At 55.4% G+C, this 25,032-nt stretch overlaps 2 protein-coding genes across 2 annotated transcripts in view; both read right to left on the minus strand.

The window, feature by feature from the left end:
• Window positions 1-3,453, minus strand: part of OBSCN (obscurin, cytoskeletal calmodulin and titin-interacting RhoGEF) — a 96,955-nt gene extending 93,502 nt beyond the window's left edge. The window contains exons 1-2 of the mRNA XM_038755935.1: window positions 2,481-3,453; window positions 185-454 (exon numbers count right to left, since the gene is read on the minus strand). Coding sequence (XP_038611863.1) covers window positions 185-454; window positions 2,481-3,453 — 1,243 coding nt within the window. The remainder of the gene's footprint in view (window positions 1-184; window positions 455-2,480) is intronic.
• Window positions 3,454-12,613: 9,160 nt separating this feature from the next.
• LOC119936311 (basic salivary proline-rich protein 2-like) lies at window positions 12,614-21,816 on the minus strand. Its single transcript, XM_038755861.1, has 5 exons — window positions 21,556-21,816; window positions 15,708-17,414; window positions 15,447-15,581; window positions 15,089-15,290; window positions 12,614-14,376 (listed from the first exon to the last, which is right to left on the minus strand). Exons 2-5 carry the CDS (start codon window positions 17,331-17,333, stop codon window positions 14,213-14,215), a joined length of 2,127 nt encoding a protein of 708 aa, XP_038611789.1. The 5' UTR covers window positions 17,334-17,414; window positions 21,556-21,816; the 3' UTR covers window positions 12,614-14,212.
• Between the last annotated feature and the right edge of the window lie 3,216 nt (window positions 21,817-25,032).

A 25,032-nucleotide genomic window follows, 5' to 3' on the forward strand; every position in this document is an offset into this window, starting at 1 on the left:
GGTGGGGAACTGGAGGGACAGATGAAGAAAAGGCTACTTCTTAGGTCCGCCGTCTGGGTTCCAATCAGCCCGCCGCCCCACTTCCCGGGTCCTCGATCGGCCCGGCTCTCCCAGGCCACAAGCTGGTGATCTCCCCCCTTCTCCCTTCCCCGCCGGCCCTCCCGGGGTCCCCCGGCCCGGCCACCTCGGACGGAGAGCTCGCCGACGGTCCGGCTGCCCTCGTGCGTCTCGCAGACGTAGACGGCATCGTCGTCGGTGGTGACGCTGTGCACGGTGAGCCTCCGCAGGGTGCCGTCCTCCTCCATGCGGTACTTGGAGCTCTGTCGGAGCCGCGTCTCTTCTTTGAACCAGGCCGCCTCCGTGGCGGCCAGGGACACCTCGCACTGGAAGGTGGCCGACTCCTTCTCCCGCACCTCCACATCCTCCAGCTTCTTCTTGAAGGGCACCGGCGGCTCTGGGAAGGGGGAGATCGGGGCCGATCAGGGATCCGGCAGCGGAAGGGATTCGGGTTAGACATCCTACTGGTCCCAAGGGGGGAGCAGGGGGCGGGGGCGAGAGATTCAGCAGTGGGAAGGATTGGGGTTAGAGGTCCCAGCAGAACCACGCGTGGCTCAGTAGAGAAGCAGCGTGGCTCAGTAGAAGGAGCACGGGCTTTGGAGTCAGAGGTCATGGGTTCAAATCCCGGCTCCGCCACTTGTCAGCTGTGTGCCTCTGGGCAAGTCACTTAACTTCTCTGGGTCTCAGTTCCCTCATCTGTATAATGGGGATGAAGACTGTGAACCCCCTGTGGGACAACTTGATCACTTTGTACCTCCCCCAGCGCTTAGAACAGTGCTTGGCACATAGTGAGCGCTTAATAAATGCCATCATTATTATTATTACCATGGTGGGTGGGAGGGGGAGGGCAGTGCCCAGCGGGGCGTGTCACCTGGCTCGAGGGAAAAGCAGCCAGGGTAAGCCCCCTGCTCACTGGAGCTGAAATATAACCGAAGTCTGGGGTCAGGAGCTCGGTAAATGGACACCTGAAGCCTAGTGGATAAGAGCCCGGGTCTTGGACTCAGAAGGATGTGGGTTCTAATCCCAGCTCTGACACTTGTCTGCTGTTTTCCCTTGGACAATAATAATAAGAACAATGATTACGGTATTTGTTAAACGCTGCCAGGCACTGTACATAGCGCTGGGGTCCAATTCGGATGGGACATAGTCCCTGTTCCACGTGGGACTCGCAGTCTCAGTCCCCATTTTCCAGATGAGGTAACCGAGGCACAGAGAAGCTAAGTGACTGCCCAGGGTCACACAGCAGACACGTGGCAGAGATGGGATTCGAACCCATGTGAACTCCCAGGTGCCCAAGACCACCCTCCTTACCTGGCAGACGTCCTGCCCAGGGCCCAGCACAATGCTGTGCCCCGGGGAGGCGTCCAGCAAGGCTCTTCACACAGAATGAGCACAAATACAGTGCTCAGAGTCACTGGGAGAGAGTCAGAGATGGAGAGGGGAGGGTCGGGGATGACGGGCAGTCCATGTTGGTCACTGGGGAGGAGTCAGGGATAATAATAATAATAATAATAATGGCATTTATTAAGCGCTTACTATGTGCAAGGCACTGTTCTAAGCTCTGGGAGGTTACAAGGTGATCAAGTGGTCCCAAGGGGGCTCACAGTCTTAATCCCCATTTTACAGATGAGGTAACTGAGGCCCAGAGAAGTGAAGTGACTTGCCCAAAGTAACACAGCTGACAAGTGGCAGAGCCGGGATTTGAACCCATGAACTCTGACTCCAAAGTCCGTGCTCTTTAAGGGGAGAGTCAGGAGGCAGCATGGCTCAGTAGAAAGAGCCCAGGCTTGGGGGTCAGAGGTCATGGGTTCTAATTCCGGCTCTGCCGCTTGTCAGCTGGGTGACCTTGGGCGAGTCACTTCACTTCTCTGGGCCTCAGTTCCCTCATCTGGAAAATGGGGATGAAGACTGTGAGCCCCACGTGGGACAACCTGATCACCCTGTATCCCCCCCCCCCAGCGCTCAGAACAGTGCTTTGCACATAGTAGGCATTTAATAAATGCCATTGTTATTATTATTATTATTGGATGGTCCACGCTGGGTCACTGGGGGAGGGTCAGGGGTGTGGGATGGTTTGCGTTGTGTCACTGGGGGGACTCAGAGACAGAGGGGGACGACGTAGGGGTACATGCCCCGTCATCCAGCTGACTCACAGTCCGGATCTGACCTGGTGGTGACTGACTGGGGTCATGGACTCCAAAAAGTCCCAAGGAGAGGTCAGCTAGTCCAGCCCCCTGCCTCCAGGGAGGCCTGAATCGACCCTCCGGGGACCCGAAAGGGGTCTGTCCCGAGTGCTACGGTGCCTGGGGCAGAGACCCCCGTAGACTCTGGCGTGAGAACACCGTCAAGGATGAAGGGTGTGCTTGGGAATGTGTGTGAGGGCACAAAGGGTGGGCCGGAGGAGCCCGAAGGTGTGGGATCACCTCGGACGATGAGGCGCACGGAGCTGTAGGTCTGCCCCACCAGATTGGAGGCGGCGCAGGTGTACAGGCCTTCGTCCTCCGGCCGGCAGTAGAGGACCTTGAGCACGGAGTTTTCCCGCTCGTCCTCGTACGCCAGGTGCCTCCGGCCCTCGGCCACCTCCCGGCCGTCCTTCCTCCACACCGTCTCGGGTTTGGGCTCGCCGCTCACGAAGCAGCTCAGCTTGGCGTGCTTGCCCTCGGTCACGGCGAAGGTCCGGCCGGGGCTCGGCGGGGATGGGGCGGGCGGGCCGGGGGCGGCCAGCCGCATCTCCACCCGCCGCTTCTGCAGGTGGGCCAACAGGCCGCCGGCCCGGCTCCCGCCGCCGCCGCCCTCCTCCACTACCAGGTCGGCGGCGGCACTCGTGGCCCCCAGCGGGTTCTCCGCCCGGACTGTGTAGGTGCCCCCGTCCTGCTGGCGGGCCGCCCGGATGTGCAGGGCGTTGGACTCGACGCGGACCCTCTGGGCGTCGGGAGACAGGCCGCCCAGGGGCCGGCCGTCCTTGTCCCAGTGCAGGGCGAGCGGGGGGCTGCCCCGGACGCAGCAGCGAAACGTGGCATCCTCGCCCTCGCTGACCCGGATGGACGAGGGCTTGAGCAGGAAGTAAGGAGCCAGCTGAGTCACGGCGGCGTCGGGCCCTACGCGCAGGCTGACGGCGGCGAAGGCCTCGCCGATGGAGTTGCGGGCCCGGCAGACGTACTGGCCGCTGTCTTCCAGGCTGAGGTCCAGGATGGTCAGGCGGTACAGCTCGCCCTCCTCCAATGTCTGGAACCGGCCGCCCGCCGCCAGCGGGGCCTGGTCCTTCTCCCAGCTGACCAGCGGGACCGGGTTGCCCACGATCTGGCAGCTCAGCGTGGCGTCCTTGCCCACGGACACCGCGAAGGCCTTGGGCCGCGTCAGAAAGCGGGGGGCCCCGCTGAACGAGCCGTAGTTCATCGCCGCTTCCTGGAAGGACGGAGGGAGAGACGGGGGAGGGTCAGGGACATGGCGGGAGGGGAGGCCGAGGGTCCCGGGGGTGGTGAGGAGTCGGGGAGCTCCCCTCTTTTGGCCCAGCTGTGGGATGACCGCCTCTGCCTCGGTTTCCCTAGGTGGGCCGGACCACATCCATCCACCGGACGGGTGAGGGTGGCACCGAATCTGCTGTCTTTAGGGGTGCCCAGTGCTCAGAAGTGGCAATTCCCCCGCTTCGAGATGGCCCAGGATTTGGGGGGTGCCAGGAATGAGCGGGATAATAACTGTGGCATTTGTAAAGCTCTCCCTATGTTCCAAGCGCTGCGCTAAGCACTGGGGCTAGGACAAGATAATCAAGGGGGACTCGGTCCCAGTCCTATACGGTCTAAGGGGGAGGGAGGGCGGCTACTGAATCCCCATTTGACTGAATCCCATAGAGAAGCAGCGTGGCTCAATGGAAAGAGCACGGGCTTCGGAATCAGAGGTCATGGGTTCAAATCCCAGTTCTGCCAATTGTCAGCTGTGTGACCTTGGGCAAGTCACTTCACTTCTCTGTGCCTCAGTGACCTCATCTGTAAAATGGGGATGAAGACTGTGAGCCCCGCGTGGGACAATCTGATCACCTCATATCCTCCCCCAGTGCTTAGAACAGTGCTTTTAGACTGTGAGCCCACTGTTGGGTAGCAACTGTCCCTATATGTTGCCAACTTGTACTTCCCAAGCGCTTAGTACAGTGCTCTGCACACAGTAAGCGCTCAATAAATACGATTGATTGATTGATTGACTGCTTTGCTCATAGTAAGTGCTTAACGAATGCCATCATTATTATTTGACAGAAACAGTAGCCCAGAGAAGTGAAGTGTCTTTGCCCAAGGTCCCCAAGCAGGCAAGTGGCAGAGTGGGGACTCGAATCCAAGTCCTCCTTGGGACTCCCAGCCCGGGCTCTTTCCACAAGGCCAAGCTGCTTCTCCAGGGACCCACAAGGTCCCCAGAAGGTGGCAGGGAGGAGGAGGGTGGAAAGGAGGGGCGGGACAAACCATGAGGATCCCAGGGAGAGCAGTGTCTTGGGGAGCCAAAGAGGCCCCCCCAACCCGCTCCCCAGTCTGGCCACCATCTGACTCCCCCCAACCCATTCAGGGGGACATCCGGATGTTTGAGGTGGAGGTGGAGGGAGAGAAAGGAGCCCCCTCCTTCCTCTCCTTCCTCTCCCCCTCCCCATCCCCCTGCCCCACCTCCTTCCCCTCCCCACAGCCCCTGTATATATGTTTGTACAGATTTATTACTCTATTTATTTTACTTGTACATTTTTACTATTCTATTTATTTTATTTTGTTACTATGTTTAGTTTTGTTGTCCGTCTCCCCCTTCTAGACTGTGAGCCACTGTTGGGTAGGGACCGTCTCTATATGTTGCCAACTTGTACTTTGCAAGCGCTTAGTACAGTGCTCTGCACACAGTAAGCGCTCAATAAATACGACTGAGTGAATGAATGAATGAAAGCAGGGCTGGTTCCATGGATCCTTTTCTCCCTATCCTGCCCCATGCCCCACTGCCCTCCCCCAGCCATCCTGCTGTCACCCTCTCCTCTCCACTCCTCTCCTCGGCCCGCTCTTTCTGACCAGTTCCTGCCTGCCCGTCTCCCCGGGTTCCCTGCGGGACCTCAGTAGAAGCAGCACATAGTGGATACAGCCCAGCCTGGGAGTCAGAAGGACCTGGGTTCTAATTCCGACTCCGTCATTTGTCTGCTGCCTGACCTTAGGCAGATCACTTCACTTCTCTGTGCCTTTGTTACCTCATCTGGGATGAAGACTGTGAGCCCCACATGGGACAGGGACTGTGCTCAGTCTAATTTGCTTGTAACTACCCCAGCGCTCAGTATAGTAGCTGGCACATAGTGGGCACTTAAATACCATTAAAAAAACTGACTCAGTAGATGTACACACGGTGGCTGCCCAGTTCAGCTCTCTACACATAAAGGGCACCCAGTAAAGCCCTCAGCACACAGTGGGCACCCAGCACAGCCCTCAGCGCACTGTGGGTGCCCAGGAAAGTCACTCTCAGCCTAACTCTGGCCCCCAGCGGGTGCTCCATAAATTCTGTTTGGTTGCCAACGCTGCCCAGGCTGAGCTAATGGGGGGCACAGAGGGGGAGAGGGGCAGAGGACAAATCTCCCCCGGAAAGTTAGGCGGCTCAGCTGGGCCGGCCCAGCCGCCGGGGAGAGGCAGGGAGGGTCGGGGTGGGAGGCCAGGAGTGGGGAGGGGGAGATGCCTGCCCAGAGTTGGATGTCAAACGGTCCCATTTCCACCCCCTCCCTGCCCACGGTGAGCTATTGCTCCCAAAATAGCCTCAGCTGTTGGGGCCCGTCTCCCCCGCCCCCTCCTCACGGGCCAGCCTGGGCCTCTGGGAGCCCACACTGACACCAGGTCGGCGCCTCTCATTCATTCATTCATTTGATCATATTTACTGAGCGCTTACTGTGTGCAGAGCACTGGACTAAGCGCTTGGGAAGTACAAGTTGGCAACATATAGAGACGGTCCCTACCCAACAACGGGCTCACAGTCACACTCTCGGCCACAGAAATGTGATGGGGACCCGGGGGGACGATCCGGGAGGATGGGGACCAGTGGGAGGATGGGCGGGGGTAACCCCAACCCATGAAAGACCCAACTCAGGGGCCTCTCCTGCCCCACGGGGAAAACACCAACCCCTTCATTCCCCCAAACTCACCCCTGCCAACGAGTCCAGATTGGGGTGGCGGGATGTGAGCCCCACCCTAAATCTGGGGTGCCCGGGGCAGGGGGGGGCAGTGGTCAAGGGACTGGCCACATTGGGCCCCAACAGGCACCCCAGAGCCTGGGGCCAGGACTTTGACCCTCCAGGGGGTACCGGGGCAGAAGTCACCTTCAGCTGCCCTGGTCGGGGTGGGCCACCTCCCCTGGACCCTCCGCGTGCCCCCCGGGCTGCGGGCTGACCCCTCTCCTTATCGTGGCTCAGTGGAAAGAGCACGGCCTTTGGAGTCAGAGGTCATGAGTTCAAACCCCGGCTCTGCCAATTGTCAGCTGGGTGACTTTGGGCAAGTCACATCACTTCTCTGGGCCTCAGTTCCCTCATCTGTAAAATAGGGATTAAGACTGTGAGCCCCCCGTGGGACAACCTGATCACCTTGTAACCTCCCCAGCGCTTAGTACAGTGCTTTGCACATAGTAAGCGCTTAATAAATGCCATCATTATTAGTAGTAGTACCCCCACGCCCAAGCTCCATGCCAACAACCTTACCTCCGACTGGGTCGGCTTGGCTCGGTGGGAGATGGGGGGCCGCCTGGGGTCTTCGCCGGGGCAGGGAGGAGGAGGAAGGGCAGCAGCAGCAGGAGGTGGAAAAGGGGGGGAACTTCGGGAAGCAGAGGGTGGGGCGGGGTGGTGTCAGGAGAGAGGGGGTCGTAGAAAGCCCCCCGAGGGTGGGGGCCCGGAGAAGCTCTATGCCCCCCTCTCTCCAGGAGCCAACCAGAAAGCCAACAGGCGAGCTGGGGCCTTCTCGCACTGTCTCCCGGGCTGGCCCAGCGGGGACACCGACGCTGTCCCTGCTACTGCCGCTGTGAGCCCAAACCCCTCTCCTCCCCTGTGCCCTCCCTCTCCCCAAATCCCTGACCAGTGCCCTTCGTCCGCCTCCTCCTCCTCCCCCCGACTCTTCCTCCCTCACCTCACCTTCCCAACCCTACCACCCCGCAGGCCTCCCAGCTCCAAAATAACTGCATGGGTGTCGCTTACTGGAGAGATTTGGTTTCACCAGAGGGAGGGGGAGCCGAAAAGGCAGGGTGAGGGGCGGGGAGGGGGTAGGGGGCTAGGAGAGAGGAGAGAGGAGAGCATTGCGGAGCCGGCGCAGAGGGGTCAGCACAAGGAGGGTGGAAAGGAAAGCAGTCAGCAGGGTGATGGCCTCTCCTCTCCTCTCCAGGCCTCTCACCTAATTCATATTTCCCGGAGCAGAGGGGGTGGCACTGGGGTGGCACTGGGGTGCCCAGGACCTGGTTAGGGGAGTGAAGGAGCAGGTCTCCCGGGGCCCTGAACTAGGAATGGTTAGGGGAGAGGGGGAGCACTGTCCGGGGGAATAGGGGAGTAAGGGAGCATGGTCAAGGGAGAAGGGGAGTTGGGGAGGATTGTCAAGAGAGCAGCATTGAGGAGCAGTGTGGCTTAGTTCAATCATTCATTCAATCGTATTTATTGAGCGCTTACTGTGTGCAGAGCACTGTACTAAGGACTAGGGAGGCTACAAGGTGATCAGGTCACCCCACAGGGGGGCTCACAGTCTTCATCCCCTTTTTCCAGATGAGGGAACTGAGGCCCAGAGAAGTGAAGTGACTTGCCCAAAGTCAGCTGACATTTGGCGGAGCCGGGATTTGAACCCATGACCTCCGACTCCAAAACCCGGGCTCTTTCCATTGAGCCACGCTATTATGTCGGGGGGCGGGGGGTGATCAATGAATGGTATTTACTGAGTGCAGAACACTGTACCAAGTAAGGACATGGGAAGAGTACAGTGGGAAAAATGGAGGGACGGAGAGGGCTTGGGAAGGTGGTTTTTGTTCACGTTGAGTTTGGGCTGTTGGTGGGACAGGCAAGTAGTGGAAAGAGGCCGGGCTTGGGAGTCAGAGGTCATGGGTTCTAATCCCAGCTCTGCCACTTATCAGCTGTGTGACTTTGGGCAAGTCACTTCGCTTCTCTGGGCCTCAGTTACCTCATCTGGAAAATGGGGATTGAGACTGTGAGCCCCACGTGGGACAACCTGATCACTTTGTACCGACTCCAGCGCTTAGAGCAGTGCTTGGCACATAGTAAGTGCTTAACAAATACCATTATTATTATTATTATTATTATTAAGAGAGACGGGCAGTAGGGCAGCCCTGTCAGGTGGAGAAAGGGCGTGGGGGAGCACTGTCCAGTGGGGAGGAGAGAGGGAGAGTCAGTCAGTTGCATTTATTGAGCGCTTACTGTGTGCACAGCACTGTACTAAGCACTTGGGAGAGTGCACATTCCCTGTCCATGAAGAGCTTACAGTCTAGAGGAAGTGGCATGGTTTAGTGGATAGAGCCCGGGCCCGGGAGTGAGAAGGTTATGGGTTCTAATCCCAGCTCCACCACTTGTCTGCTGCATGACCTCGGGCAAGTCACTTCACTTCTCTGGGCCTCAGTTCCCTCATCTGTAAAATGGAGGTGGAGACTGTGAGCTCCACGTGGGACAGGGACTGTGTCCAACCCAATTTGTTTTTGTATCCACTCCAGTGCTTATGCTTACCTGGCACATAGTAAGTGCTTATGAAATACCACAGTTACCATTCTTCTTATTGTTATTAGAGGGACAGACATTAATATAAATCAATACGTGAGAGATATGGACATAAGTGGTGTGGGAGTGGGGGGGGGATAAATTCATTCATTCATTCATTCATTCAATCGTATTTATTGAGCACTTACTTTGTGCAGAGCACTGAACTAAGCACTTGGGAAGTACAAATCGGCAACATAAGTATAACATAAATAAACATAATAATGCATAAAGGGAGCAAGTCAGGGAGACTTAGTGGGAGGAAAGGGGGGCTTGGTCAGGGAAGGCCTTTTGGAGGAAATGGGGTTTTGATAAGACTTTGAAGGGGGGAGTGTGTGTGTGTGTGTGTGTGTGTGTGTGTGTGTGTGTGTGAGAGAGAGAGAGAGAGAGAGAGAGAGAGAGAGAGAGAGAGAGAGAGAGAGAGAGAACGCACGAAGGATATGTCGTGGATACACGCCAGTAGGAGGGCAAGCACACTCTGAGCTGATGAAGGAAAGTTATTTCCTGGGCAGATGCAGGCTGAGGGGCCACAAGCACCCGACGGGCCGGGGGTGTATGCGGAGGCCAGCGGACGCATCCTCGGGCTGGATGCTCAGGGAGTGATTCCTTCCTTCCTTTATTCAATCATATTTACTGAGTGCTTACTGTGTGCAGAGCACTGCACTAAGCTTTTAGGAGAGTACGGCAATAAACAGTCACATTCCCCTCCCACAATGAGCCAGCAGTCTAGACAGTCGGAGGGAGCATGACGCTGAGGCTTAGAACAGTGCTTTGCACATAGTAAGCGCTTTACAAATGCCAACATTCTTATTATTATTATGGCACTCAAGGCGGGAAGGGGCATCAACCGGGAGCGGGGGCCAACACCTCTAATCATCACCACGCTTCGACGCCCTGCAGGCCCTTCTCCCCGCTCGGGCCTCGCCTGTGGAGAAATCGGGGGGAGCCCACTGTTGGGTAGGGACTGTCTCTATATGTTGCCAATTTGTACTTCCCAAGCGCTTAGTACAGTGCTCTGCACATAGTAAGCGCTCAGTAAATACGATTGATGATTGAACCTCTGGGGGGAAAAGGCCCAACGCCTGAGGCGATGGCGGCCCTCACGCCTCCACCCACCACGGGCATGGGGGTGGGGAGTTGGGTAGGGATTGTCTCTATCTGTTGCAAATTGTATTTCCCAAGCGCTTACTACAGTGCTCTGCACACCGTGAGCGCTCAATAAATACGACTGAATGAATGAATGGGTCGATGGATGAATGAATGGGGGGGGCGGGTTTCCCTATGGACGGCCCAGGGACCGGAAGAGAAGGGCGGGAGGGGGCGGGACTTCCGGTATGGCCGCCAGGGCCTGAGGGAGGTGGAGGCAGGGAGATGAAGGGAGATGGAGGGAGAGAAAGGGAGGGACGGGGAGGAGCGAACGCAGCATGAATATAAATAATGGGTTGAGCATGAGGGTTGAAATCAGAAGGACCTGGGTTCCAATCCCGCCTCCATCACTTCTCTGCTCTGGACCAAAGCCCTAGTGGGAGCTCACCTCCTCCAGGAGGCCTTCCCAGACTGAGCCCCCTCCTTCCCCTCCCCACAGCACCTGTATAGATGTTTGGACAGATTTATTGCTCTATTTATTTTACTTGTACGCATTTACTATTCTATTTATTTTATTTTGTTAATATGTTTTGTTTTGTTGTCTTGTCTCCCCCTTCTAGACCGTGAGCCCGCTGTTGGGTAGGGACCGCCTCTAGATGTTGCCAACTTGGACTTCCCAAGCGCTTAGTCCAGTGCTCTGCAGGCAGTAAGCGCTCAATAAATACGATTGAATGAGTGAATGAATGAATGAATGAGTCACCTCACTGCTCTGGACCTCAGTTCCCTCATCTGCAAACTGGGGGGTTCATAATAATAATGATGATGGCATTTATTAAGCGCTTACTGTGTGCAAAGCACTGTTCTAAGCGCTGGGGAGGTTACAAGGTGATCAGATTGTCCCACGGGGGGCTCACAGTCTTAATCCCCATTTTACAGATGAGGTAACTGAGGCCCAGAGAAGTTAAGTGACTTGCCCAAAGTCACACAGCTGACAAGTGGCGGAACCGGGATTTGAACCCATGACTTCTGACTCCAAAGCCCGGGCTCTTTCCACTGAACCCTGCTGCTTCTCTAGCCATGCATACTGAGAAGCAGTTAATAGAAGCACTGTGGCTCAGTGGAAAGAGCACGGGCTTGGGAGTCAGAGGTCATGGGTTCAAGTCCCAGCTCCACCATATCTGCTGTGTGACCTTGGGCAAGTCACTTAAATTATCCGCGCCTCAGTTACCTCATCTGTAAAATGGGTATGAAGACTGTGAGCCCCACGTGGGACAAAGTGATTACCTTGTATCCCCCCCAGCGCTCAGAACGGTACTTTGCACATAGTAGGCGCTTAACAAATGCCATCATTATTATTATTACTGTGATTTATTCCTATTACCATCCGCCGCCTCCTCTAGACTGTCAGCTTGTGGACAGGGAATGTGTCTAATAATAATAATAATAATGATGACAGCATTTATTAAGCGCTATGTGCAAAGCACTGTTCTGAGCACTGGGGAAGTTACAAGGTGATCAGGTTGTCCCAAAGGGGGCTCACAATCTTAATCCCCATTTTACAGATGAGGTAACTGAGGCACAGAGAAGTTAAATGACTTGCCCAAAGTCACACAGCTGACAATTGGCAGAGCTGGCATTTGAACCCATGACCTCTGACTCCAAAGCCCAGGCTCTTTCCAGTGAGCCACGCTGCTTCTCTTGTGTCTTTTTATTGTTGTAGTGTGCTCTCCCAAACACTCAGTACTCCCAAATGCTTTGCACATAGTGCTCAATAAATACCATTGAATCTATGAATGAACGAGCAGGGATTTATTGCAGGAGTTAGCTTCCCTTTACAACTGCCTAATTTTGGTATTTTTTTCGGTTTGTTTTATTTTTCCCAAAGCCCCCACATGGGCCTGGTATTTCTGCTAGACTGAAAATCCAAACCTGGGGTGCTACAGGGGTGCTATAAGAAAACCCAATTGACTTGTGTCCGCCCCGGCACTTGGTACAGGGCTTGGTACATGCTAAGTGCTTAATAAATACCATCGTTATTATTGTTACAGAACACAAATGATGCTGGAAGACACCCTTAGAGTTTCTATAAGTCTGCAGGAGGTAGAGATATCCAGATTTCAACCATTCACTGGCCATCTGCAGGATCCCCGATGAGGAAGAAGGGAGATTGGTGTCACAATCTAGCAAATGGTTGATGCTTGGTGACTAAGAATTGACACGGAATTTTTTTTTAGTGTTCCATTTCCACTGTTGCATCCAAAGTGAAGTTTGTGGGTTTTTTTATTTTTTGCTTTTTATGGTATTTGTGAAGCCCTTATTCCGTGCCAGGCACTGTACTAAACGCTGGGGTAGGTCCAAGAAGGCTGAGATTCCTCCTCTTCCAACTTCTCCCCTTAGCACATGCTGCTTCCGATTTTCAAAGTCACGGGATGATGGTTGGTGCCGGCAGTGACCTCTGGGAATTTCTCTCAGGCTTAAACACATCAGTTCATTGGCTTTGGACACTCTAGTCAAGAATCAGCTAGATGGAAATGTCCAGCCCCCACCCACCCCCACAAAAAAAACCCTTCTAGAGTATGAGATGGAGGTGTCATGTTTATATACCTTAAAACTGTTTTGTTTGGGTGTTCTTTGCCAAAATAAGTATTTCCTAAAGTACAAAATTTAATTAGGATGATTTGACCCCCCCCCAAAAAAAAAGGACCACACAAGTTACTACAACAATTTTAGAAGCATATTTAATTCAACTGTCACAATATGAATGCTTCTGGAAACTGAGATACTATAAATTCCATATAAATAACCCCTAATTGGGGCTGAGTGCCCACCCACCCAGTAAAACATGACCGGTTTTGACCCCACCAAGTTAAACGTGATCCCCCTGTAAATTGAATTTCTCCTCCTGAGGGATGGTTCACGCCCACTTGCCTATATTCTCTTGCCTACTACGATTCCTACTGAAATTCGGAAGAATCTCCCGTGAGTCGCCCTTCCGGAGCACCCGGGGGGATAATCCCTAGGGCAACGCCCAACCTGGAGGCCGGTCTGGACGAGACCCCAAACAGACCAGGATGGCCCTGGTGCTCGAGAGCGTCTGCCCGTTAGAGTCTGCCCAGAGGCAGAGTGGGGTGCTTTTGCCCGCGAGCCCCATTTTATGAGAACATCTCGCGGAAATATCCCCCAACTACCTCGTGTGGCCCTCGCTGGGATACCGGGTCTCCCGTGGCTTTTCCGCAGTGCGACAGAAGACCCAGACATGAATCCCCAACCTTGGCAGGAGTACGCAACGCTAGCGGGAGACCCCGACCCTGGCACGAGTCTCCGACCCTGGCAGGCGACCGCCGCCTGTCTGCTGTGCACTTCAGCGGAGCACGAGGCAATGGGCAGACGCTTGAAACCCCAGCATGAGACTGCAGCCGCCAGTTCCTCCGGTGCTCACAGGGAGCCCGGCCGCCCGCTCAGGAGGAGCCCAACTGCCCACTTGGCGGGAGCCAGGCTGCCTACCCGGGGGGGCACCTGACAACCCAAGGTGGGGGACCCCGGCCGTCCGCTCACAGTGGAAGTCCAATTGTCTGCTCGGGGGGAGCTCAGTTGCTCATTCCGGGGGGCAGCCAGGCCACATGGTCAGAAACCAGGCCAACTGTTCCAGGGGAGCCCGGCCTCCCATTCAGGGGGATCGCGGCCACCCGCTCAGGAGGGAGCCCGGCTGCCCGCTCAGGGGGATCCAGGCCGCCCGCTCAGGGGGGGAGCCCGGCGGCCCTGGCCTTCTGCTCAGGAGGGAGCCCGGCCGCCCGCTCAGGGGGATCCAGGCCGCCCTGGCCTTCTGCTTGGGAGGGAGCCCGGCTGCCTACTTAGGAGGGAATTGGGCCACCCACTCAGAGGGGACCCAGACTGCCCCTTCTAGGGGAACTGGGCATCCTTTCAGGGGGTGCCCAGCTGGCCTGCTCAGGTGGAGTCCGGCCGCCCCCTCGGGGGGTGGGGGAGAGCCCAGCCGCCTGCTCAGGGCAGCGAGTGGGGGGAAGAGAGAAATCGGGCCACCCGCTCAGAGGGAGCAAGGACCGCCCATTCTGAGGGAACCGGGCCAACAGCTTGGTGGAAACCCGGCCGCCCACTTGGAGGAGAATCAGGCCGCCCACTCAGGGGGAACCTGGTCACCAGCTCCGTGCGAGAGCCCGGCCACCCACGAGGGAGGAAGCCGGCCACCTGCTCGGGGAACTCACACACTAGGGGAAGAAATGGGCTCCGCGGGGGTGGCTGGAGGTCCTTCTCCCCTTCCTCCCGGTTTGTGTCAGACAGTTCCTCGCGGAGTCTGGGGCGGCGGCTCTCCGGACCCCAGAAATCTCAGGGTCCAAGTCCCTGCAGCGCCCTCTCCATCTCCTCCGGGTTCACGGGGATGTCGGAGGGGGACTCTGCAAGAGTCATCTGCAGGGCACACCAGAGCGCGGTGCGGGCCTGGCGGGTGGACGTGGCCAGTTTTTTTACGGCCCCCGCCAGGGTCAGGTCACCTGGAACGGAGAGAAGACAGAGTCCAGTTGTAACGCTGCTCGAGACAGTCTCACGGCTGTGATACAGCAGAACCCGACATCCCCTGCTGCCAAGGACAAGGCCGAGGGATCTGGGAGACTCCCCCTGGCACAGTGATCCGGGTTCACAATCATAGTGTGGCGGCCCGGGGTCGAGTCCCCGTGTTGCGATGGTGTCACTGGACCCTCTCTCAGCAGCGCCGATGCCCTGACCTCTCCGCCGTACAGAGGAAATCCCCGGACACATTCTGGGAATGAGAAGCCTGATTCCCAAACGTGGCTCCCTGTAGGCCGGAAGGGTGCATGGCCCCTTGCCCTTCTGCTCCGGAGACCCACTTGTGCCCAGAACACATCTGCCTCGGCTGGGGTCGGTCTGGTGCTGAGGGAGAGAGGAGGAGGCCCAGGCTGGGGGATGGCCTGAGCCATTGGACGGAGGCGAGAGAGTAGAGACCGAGGCCCCACTGGAAGGGGGGTGTGAGGAGAGGGTCGTGAGGGAATGTGGAGCCAGATGGGCCATTTGGGGAAGCGATCCGTGGTCTCCGGGCCTCCCCCTGTGCCCTCTGGCAAAGAATGCCCCTGGAGGCTTCCCCGGCTTTTGGTGGCACTCGGGCGGGGGAGAACAGGTCACTATCTAGACCAGGTTTACCCCAAGACGGGCCACCGGCTGGGAGCACTCACTGGTTCATTCACTCACCTCTGAGGTCCCTGGACCGCGAACTGCCCGGCCTCGGGGCCCAGGCGGTGTGGCTAGCGGGTCCAGCGGGGTGGTCGGCTTCCGTGCCGTGCCTGGCCTGGGCGAGCCGGATGGCCTCCAAGTGGCGGTCCAGCGTCCGTGTGATGTTGCCGTGGACGGGGCTGCCCCGGAGCCCTTCCATCTCCCCAACCAAAGAAAGAACCTGAAGCAAACCCCCCGGCCCCATCAGGCGTCAGGAGCGTCGGCGGAGGCGGCTCTGCCCACCGCCCGGGAGAGGCAGCGCCAAGGCAAACCGTGGCCGCCGGGCCGGAGGCGGTCGGCACGCGCTTTGGGGACCCGTAGCGGGACTGGCACTTACCCTGGCTCGCTCCGTGAGCTGGTCGGCGATCAGGCGGTCCACGTGCGACGGGTTGCCGGGAAGCTGGACGCCCGGAGCGCTGTCGGAGCCGGACGCTCTCTTCCCCGGAAAGGTCCTAGCAAGCGCCGCTTCCGCCTGGCCAGGGACCGTTAAGCTCTGCCCGTCTACCCGCCCCGGTCCACCGCCAGCCCCTCGCTCGCCGGTTTCCGTGGCCTCTGCGGCGCCCCTGCAGCCCAGCGCCTGCGGGCCCTGCCACCTTACCTTTCTCCGTTCCCGCTCCAGGGCTCGCTGCTGCTCCGAGCATGCCTCCAGGTGGGCGTCAAGCTTGCAGTCGGGCCCTCTGTGATCACGCGGGGGCCGATTCTTGACGAACGGCATTGGGAAGGCCCGGGGCGGGGCCGACATTTCCCCACCCAACAGGCATTTCGGGAGGGGGCACGGGGCGTGAAAGGTGCAGGGGCAGAAAACGTCGAGGTCGTAGAGTGGAAACTGCGGGCAACGGATGAACCAGTTTGCCGCCGCCGGGAAGTGGGACATGACAAAGCCACTGTGATGGTTCTGGGGGAGCCCAGACACCAGCGGGAAGGGTAGGAGGAAGGAGGAGTTGACCGAGTCACGCACAGGACCACCGAGGTACTCCAGATTGCTCTGCCAGGTCGGGTCCTGGGACCCAGAGGGGGGCGGCGCCCGGACCCACCCCTCTTGCCACTCGGGGAGGCTTGGTTTCGGTTGGGGCTGGGGATTCGGTCCGGCCTCCTCCTGGGCTGTGTTCTGCCTCCCCGGCTGGCAGGGAAAGGGGCCGCTGGCCCCCAGGCACCGCTGGCCTTCCCTGGAAGCCAAGAGGTCCTGTCGGACAAGTCTGGGGGGCCTGGGTGGCTTACGACGCCTGGGCACGGAGCCAGAAAACCCCAAAGCGTCAGACTTGCCGGTGGGGAGAGGCGGCCTTCCTTCTTGCCCCGATGAGAGGATTGAGGGGGGCTCTCGGGGGTGACCCGAGGGAGGGGCGATGGGCTGGTGAGGAGGAGAGCCACCGGACATCGTTGAAATGCCCAGAGATGAGTCGGGGCTCATGGCCACTCTCTTTGGCTTCCTGAAGGCCCGACCCGTAGCCGCCGGCCCCAGGGGCACCCCACCCAACCACTCGTGTCGGCCACCCTCGTCGTGAGGGGCGGAGTCTAGGGACCAGTCATACCCGGCGAGCCGAAAGGAGGTGGTCACTCTGGGTGCTGGAAGGAACCCGTTCTCGGGGTCCCCGCAGGGTCCCCCGTGGCCGAGGTCGGCAGGGCCGGGGGACGGGCCGGGTCCCCTTCCGGCTCCCGGGGACTTCCCATTTCCCGCAGCGGGGAAGGATGGCCGGCCTGGCGGCAGGGGCTGGGGCCCCGGGACGTCCCCCCGCTGAGGAAACAAACGGTTCGGCCTGCGTGCCCCGGCCCGCGGGTCCACACCGGGGCTGGCAGGCCCTGGCTGGGGCTTCCCTCGCTCCTGTCGGGGGCCCATCGCCGCCTCCCGTCTCCCTCGGCTGGCCGGCCGATTCTCCTTCTGAAGACGGGCGCCCTGCTCCGCTTGGGCTCGTGGTTCGAGCTGGTGGCTCAGGCTTGCGATGGGGGTCCCAGAGTGGCGGCCTGATTTCCGGTCCACCCAGAGCCTCCGGCCCGGATTCACTTCTGGGCGGGGCCCGGAGAGCCCACCCGGACAAGCCGCGGAGGTGGAGGTGACTGCGTCTGTGCTCCGGGCTGAATTTTCAGGATCGATCCTTTGGCGAGGATCGTCGGGGGGCTGGCCGGAACCGGCGGAAACGGAGGCGGGGAGGCTGAGGTCCTCCAAGCTCTTCCGCAGGTTGGCCATGGCGGGCGACTCCTCGGCCTGGCCTTGAGGGGAAGTCTGCATTGCCGGAGCTGTTGAGCAGGCGCCCTGCCTGCTCCCTGGGCAAAAGCCCACACAGGATCACACACTGGGCGAAAAGAGTCCCTGCAACAAATCAGGTGGCCATGAAAGACCGCTCACTTTTTTCAATCAGTCAATCAATCAATCGTATTATTGAGCACTTACTGTGTGCAGAGCACTGTACTAAGCACTTGGGAAGTACAAGTTGGCAACATATAGAGACAGTCCCTACCCAACAGTGGGCTCACCCTTTTTTTTACCCTCCGGCATCTGCTATTTCCCCTACCTGCAATTTATTTTAATGTCTATCTCCCCCTCTAGAATGTACTTCTCCTGGTGGGCAGGAAGCAGGTCTAATGTGCTCTCCCCAGCGCTCAGCCCACAGTAAGCGCTCGATAAATACCACTGACGGATGGATAACTGGGCCATAGATACGCTGCCCTGGCGGCTCTATTATTATTATTCTGGTATTTGTTAAGCGCTTTAAAAAAGGATAGGATAGGACGAGTGTTTGGACCAGCATGGCGGCAGTTTGGAATGACGGGAGGAAGGGGAGGATTCTGGAGATGTGGTGAAGGAAAACGGTCTCCTTCCTGTGCTTCCTTTTAAAAGATTCTGTTCCCTCAGCAAGGCCAGAACACTTTAGAGTGTCCTCGTAAAGAGCTCTTAAATGGTCACTCTGGAAACACAGGCATCTATATATGGCCAGTTTACAATCCCTTAATATTCCTTGTTTTCTTTTTGCTCACATGGGCTGTTCTTTTTGGGCAGAAAGAGGCCTGGTGGTCCAGCTCCCAGCAGGCTAGAAGATCTCCAGGAATGGAGTCTTCTTCGGCCACCTGGTCCGGCATCTAACTAGGCAGGCGGATCCACCCCACACCCATTTTTCCTTTCATTCCGCTGATCCATATGTTATTTTATTTATTTATTTTGGAGCCTATCCCTTCCCGCTAGACCGTAAGCTCCTTGGAGGCAAGAACCGTGGCTTCTAGCTCTGTTGCGCTCTCCCAGGTGTTTAGTACAGTGCTTGACTCACAGCAGGCACTCAATAAATACTACTGACAGACTGGTCCACGCCCAAAAAATACAATCAAACAGGGACAGGGAAAGTTGGAAGCTCCTCTAAAACGAGGCTGTGCCTCTCAATCCCACCGCACCCTCACGAGTGCTTGGCCCAATGCTTGGCTCCCTTGGGAAGCAGCTTGACTCAGTGGAAAGAGCCCGGGCCTGGGAATCCGAGGACCTGGGTTCAGATCCCCAACCTGCTGCTGTGACTTCTTTATTTTAATGGCATCTGCTAAATGCTTACTATATGTCAGGCACTGTACTAAGCTCTGGGGTAGATAGAAGGTAATTAAATTGGACCAAGTCCAGATCCCATGTCGGGCTCACAGTCTTAATCCCCATTTTACAGATGAGGGAACTGAGGCCCAAGGGAAGTGGAGTGACTTTCCCAAGGTCACCCTGGAGACAAGTGGTGGAGCCGGGATTAGAATCCAAGTCCTGACTCCCAGACCTGTCTTCTATCCACTGGGCCATTGTGCTTCTCAATGTTTGACATATAGTGAGCACTTAACAAATCCCACTCTTTCCAGCCTTCATTGTCCTTGCTGACCGGACAGGGGCTACTTTGCCGAGGAAGGCTCTCAAGGCCAGACGCTCCTGCTCCTGTCCTGGGCTAGTTCTGTAAGCTCGTTGTGGGCAGGGAACGTATCGACCAACTCTGTTGTGCTGTCAGAGTGTACTCTCCTAAGCGCTTACTACAGTGCTCTTCACACGGTAAGCACTCAAGAAATACTATTGATTGATTAGTTCCAGGCGACCCCCACTCCTGCCTCGGGGCTAGTACTGTAAGCTCGTTATAGGCATGGAACCTATCTACCAATGTTGTTGTAATTCTCCTCAACTCTTACCACAGTGCTCTTCACACAGAAAGCGCTCAATAAATACAACTGATTGATAAGTCCCGGGTGACTCCCACTCCTGCCCTGGGCTAGCGGCCTGGTTTAAGTGGAAAGAGCCTGGGCTTGGGAGTCAGAGGACGTGGGTTCTAATCACGGCTCCGCCACTTATCATACATTCAATCACATTTATTGAGCTCTTACTGCGTGCAGAGCACTGTACTAAGCGCTTATCAGCTGTGTGACTTTGGGCAAGTCGCTTCCCTTCTCTGTACCTCAGTTCTCTCATCTGTAAAATGGGGATTAAGTCTGTGACCCCCATGTGAGACAACCTGATTACCTTGTATCTACCCCGGTGCTTAGAACAGTGCTTGGCACATAATAAGTGCTTAACAAATAGCAATATTATTAGTAGTAGTAGTAGTACTAGTAGTAGTGGTACTGTAAGGTCATCGTGGGCCGGATCATATCTGTTGCCAAATCGTACTTTCCAAGTGCTTAGTACAGTGCTGTGCACAAAGTAAGCATTCAATAAATAGGACTGAATGAATGAATGAATAGCTACCAACTCTGTTGTACCATGGGACTGTACTCTCCTCAGCTCTTACCAGTGTTTTGTGCACAGTAAGCGCTCAACAAATACCACTGATTGATTAGTGCTTTGCACGTAGTAAGTGCTTAACAAATACCATCATTATTATTATTATTAGTCCTGGGCGATTCCCACTCCTGCCCTGGGTTACTACCATAAACTGAAACAGCATGGCTCAGTGGAAAGAGCCCGGGCTTCGGAGTCTGGGGTCATGGGTTCTAATCCTGACTTGGCCACTTAATAATAATGATAATAATGGCATTTTATTAGGCACTTACTATGTGCAAAGCACTGGGGAGGTTACAAGGTGATTAGGTTGCCCCACTGGGGGCTCACAGTCTTAATCTCCATTTTACAGATGAAGGAACTGTGGACCAGAGAAGTGAAGTGACTTGCCCAAAGTCACACAGCTGACAATTGGCAGAGCCAGGGTTTGAACCCCTGACCTCTGACTCCAAAGCCCGGGCTCTTTCCACTGAGCCACGCTGTCAGCTGTGTGACCTTGGGCAAGTCACTTAACATCTCTGGGCCTCAGTTCCCTCATCTGTAAAAAGGGGATGAAGACTGTGAGCCCCCCATGGGACAACCTCATCACTTTGTAACCTCCCCAGCGCTTAGAACAGTGCTTGGCACATAGTAAGCGCTTAATAAATGCCATCATTATTATTATTATTCTCTGAGCCTCAGTTCCCTCATCTGTAAAACGGGGATGAAGACTGGGAGCCCCTCGTGGGACAACCTGATCACCTCGTAACCTCCCCAGCAGTTAGAACAGTGCTTGGCACACAGTAAGTGCTTAATAAATGCCGTGATTGTTATTATTATTCTCTGAGCCTCAGTTCCCTCATCTGTAAAATGGGGATGAAGACTGGGAGCCCCCCGTGGGACAACCTGATCACCTCGTAACCTCCCCAGGGCTTAGAACAGTGCTTGGCACATAGTAAGTGCTTAATAAATGCCATGATTGTTATTATTATTCTCTGAGCCTCAGTTCCCTCATCTGTATAATGGGGATGAAGACTGGGAGCCCCCCGTGGGACAACCTGATCACCTCGTAACCTCCCCAGCACTTAGACCAGTACTTGGCATGTAGTAAGCGCTTAATAAATGCCATCATTATTATTTCCTGAGCCTCAGTTCCCTCATCTGTAAAATGGGGATGAAGACTGTGGGCCCCACGGAGGACAACCTGATCACCTTATATCCCCCCAGCGCTTAGAACAGTGCTTCGCACATAGTAAGCCCTTGACAAATGTGATTATTATAGTAAGCTCGTTCTGGGCTTGACAAATGCTATTATTATTATTATTATTATTATAGTAAGCTCGTTCTGGGCAGGGAACCTATCTCTCCCCCCCGTCTTACCTCCTTCCCTTCCCCACAGCACCTGTATATATGTATATGTTTGTACAGATTTATTACTCTATTTATTTATTTTACTTGTACTTATCTACTGTATTTATTTTGTTAATGTGTTTTGTTTTGTTCTCTGTCTCCCCCTTCTAGACTGTGGGCCCACTGTAGGGTAGGGCCCGTCTCTGTATGTTGCCAACTTGGACTTCCCAAGCGCTTAGTACAGTGCTCTGCACACAGTAAGCGCTCAATCAAGTTTATTGAGCACTTACTGTGTGCAGAACACTGTGCTGGGCGCTTGTAAATACAATAAATACGATTGATTGATTGATCTCCCAACCCTGTTGTGCTGTGAGACTGTTCTCTCCTCAGCTCTTACCAGAGTGGTCTGCGCCCAGGAAGCGTTCGATAGGTAGGATTGATGAATTAATTGATTAGCCGTCGTGTTTCCCTGCAATCAGTGCCCGTTGGGTCGGGGGTCCGGGGGTCCCGGGGGTCGCGCTCTTCTCTCCCTCCTTCTCCCGCCAACCGAGAGCAAGGAGGCAGAAATGGCGTCCACGCCTTCGACGGCCGCCTCACTGAGGAGAGCGGGGCGCGCATGCGCGGGCCGCCGGGCCAATCAGCGAGCGAGCCTGGCAGGGGAAAGGGGCGGGGCGAGGCACGCGCGGGCCGCCGGCGGCGCTGCGCATGCGCGAGCCGCCTTCAATGGGCGGGGCGAGGCACGTGCCGGCTGGGACCGTTGGGCGGGGTGAGGCACGTGAGGGCTGCTGGTGGTGCTGCGCACGCGCGAGCCGCCTTCAGTGGGCGGGGCGAGGCCCGTGCGAACTGTGACCGTTAGGTGGGGCGGCGCATGCGCGAGCCGCCTTCAGTGGGCGGGGCGACGCACGTTTCGACAGGGACCGTTGGACGGGGTGAGCCACATGCGGCATCCGCCTTCAGTGGGCAGGGCGAGGCCCGCGCGAACTGTGACCGTTAGGTGGGTCGGGGCACGCGCGAGCCGCAGGAGGGGCGGCGCATGCGCGAGCCGCCTTCAGTGGGCGAGGCGAGGCACGTGCCGGCTGGGACCGTTGGGCGGGGCGAGGCACGTGAGGGCTGCTGGTGGTGCTGCGCATGCGCGAGCCGCCTTCAGTGGGAGGGCCGAGGCCCGCGCGAACTGTGACCGTTAGGTGGGACGAGGCACGCGCGAGCCGCCGGTGGGGCGACGCGTGCGCGATCCGCCTTCAGTGGGCGGGGCGAGGCACGTGAGGGCTGCTGGGGGTGCTGCGCATGCGCGAGCCGCCTTCAGTGGGAGGGGCGAGGCACGTGCCGTCTGGGTCCGCTAGGCGGGGCAAGACACGTGCGGGCTGCTGGTGGTGCTGCGCATGCGCGAACCACCTTCAGTGGGCGGGGCGATGTGGGACGAGGCACGCGCGAGCCGCTGGTGGTGCGGCGCATGCGCGAGCTGCCTTCAGTGGGTGAGGCGAGGCACGTGCGGGCTGATGGTGGTACTGCGCATGCGCGAGCCGCCTTTAGTGGGCGGGGCGCTGTGGGGCAGGGCGCGCGCGAGCCGCTGGAGGTGAGGCGCATGCGCGAGCTGCCTTCAGTGGGCGAGGCGAGTCACGTGCGGGCTGATGGTGGTACTGCGCATGCGCGAGCCGCCTTCAGTGGGCGGGGCGAGGCGCGCGTGAGCCCATCCCCCCCGGCCCTCCCTCCTTCCCCTCCCCACAGCCCCTGTGTAGATGCTTGGACTGATTTATTACTCTATTTATTTTACTTGTACATATTTGCTATTCTATTTATTTTGTTAATGACGTGCACCTGGCTTTATTTCTGTTAATTCTGACCACTTGACACCTGTCCACGAGCCTCCCCACAGCACCTGTATATACCTTTGTACAAATTTATTACTCTATTTTACTTGTACATATTTGCTATTCTATTTATTTTGTTAATGACGTGCTCCTAGCTTTATTTCTGTTTATTCTGACGACTTGACACTGTCCACGTGCCTCCCCACAGCCCCTGTATAGATGTTTGTACTGATTTACCACTCTATTTAGTTTACATGTACATATTTACTATTCTATTTATTTTGTTAATGATGTGCACCTGGCTTTATTTCTATTTATTCTGACGACTTGACACCTGTCCACGAGCCTCCCCACAGCACCTGTATATACCTTTGTACAAATTTATTACTCTATTTTACTTGTATATATTTGCTATTCCATTTATTTTGTTAATGACGTGCACCTGGCTTTATCTCTATTTATTCTGACGACTTGACACCTGTCCACGTGCCTCCCCACAGCCCCTGTATAGATGTTTGTACTGATTTATCACTCTATTTAGTTTACTTGTACATATTTACTATTCTATTTATTTTGTTAATGACGTGCACCTGGCTTTATTTCTGTTCATTCTGACGACTTGACACCTGTCCACGAGCCTCCCCACAGCACCTGTATATACCTTTGTACAAATTTATTATTCCATTTTACTTGTACATATTTGCTATTCCATTTATCTTGTTAATGACATGCTCCGAGCTTTATTTCTATTTATTCGGACGACTTGACACCTGTCCACGTGCCTCCCCACAGCCCCTGTATAGATGTTTGTACTGATTTATCACTCTATTTAGTTTACTTGTACATATTTGCTATTCTATTTATTTTGTTAATGACGGGCTCCTGGCTTTATTTCTATTTATTCTGACGACTTGACACCTGTCCACGAGCCTCCCCACAGCACCTGTATATACCTTTGTACAAATTTATTACTCTATTTTACTTGTACATATTTGCTATTCTATTTATTTTGTTAATGACGTGCTCCTAGCTTTATTTCTATTTATTCTGACGACTTGACACTGTCCACGTGCCTCCCCACAGCCCCTGTATAGATGTTTGTACTGATTTACCACTCTATTTAGTTTACATGTACATATTTACTATTCTATTTATTTTGTTAATGATGTGCACCTGGCTTTATTTCTATTTATTCTGACGACTTGACACCTGTCCACGAGCCTCCCCACAGCACCTGTATATACCTTTGTACAAATTTATTACTCTATTTTACTTGTATATATTTGCTATTCCATTTATTTTGTTAATGACGTGCTCCTAGATTTATTTCTATTTATTCTGACGACTTGACACCTGTCCACGTGCCTCCCCACAGCCCCGTATAGATGTTTGTACTGATTTATCACTCTATTTAGTTTACTTGTACATATTTACTATTCTATTTATTTTGTTAATGACGTGCACCTGGCTTCATTTCTATTTATTCTGACGACTTGACACCTGTCCACGAGCCTCCCCACAGCACCTGTATATACCTTTGTACAAATTTATTACTCTATTTTACTTGTATATATTTGCTATTCCATTTATTTTGTTAATGACGTGCTCCTAGCTTTATTTCTATTTATTCTGACGGCTTGACACCTGTCCACGTGCCTCCCCACAGCCCCTGTATAGATGTTTGTACTGATTTATCACTCTATTTAGTTTACTTGTACATATTTGCTATTCTATTTATTTTGTTAATGATGTGCACCTGGCTTTATTCCTATTTATTCTGACGACTTGACACCTGTCCACGAGGCTCCCCACAGCACTCGTATATACGTTTGTACAAATTTATTACTCCATTTTACTTGTACATATTTGCTATTCCATTTATCTTGTTAATGACGTGCTCCTAGCTTTATTTCTATTTATTCTGAGGGCTTGACGCCTGTCCACGTGCCTCCCCACTGTCCCTGTATATATGTTTGTACTGATTTATCACTCTATTTAGTTTACTTGTACATATTTGCTATTCTATTTATTTTGTTAATGACGTGCACCTGGCTTTATTTCTGTTA

The sequence above is a fragment of the Tachyglossus aculeatus genome, chromosome 13, assembly GCF_015852505.1.
Source record: "Tachyglossus aculeatus isolate mTacAcu1 chromosome 13, mTacAcu1.pri, whole genome shotgun sequence".
NCBI lineage: Eukaryota > Metazoa > Chordata > Mammalia > Monotremata > Tachyglossidae > Tachyglossus > Tachyglossus aculeatus.

What these genes read in the sequence shown, in the direction of transcription:
- LOC119936311 (XM_038755861.1), bottom strand. Translation starts at nt 17,333, where the DNA reads ATGCAGACTTCCCCTCAAGGCCAGGCCGAGGAGTCGCCCGCCATGGCC. An exon ending in TGGAGCGGGAACGGAGAAAG is followed by an intron (nt 15,582 to 15,707) that starts GTAAGGTGGCAG and finishes GTCCCTGGCCAG; the next exon opens with GCGGAAGCGGCGCTTGCTAG. An exon ending in AGCTCACGGAGCGAGCCAGG is followed by an intron (nt 15,291 to 15,446) that starts GTAAGTGCCAGT and finishes GGTTTGCTTCAG; the next exon opens with GTTCTTTCTTTGGTTGGGGA.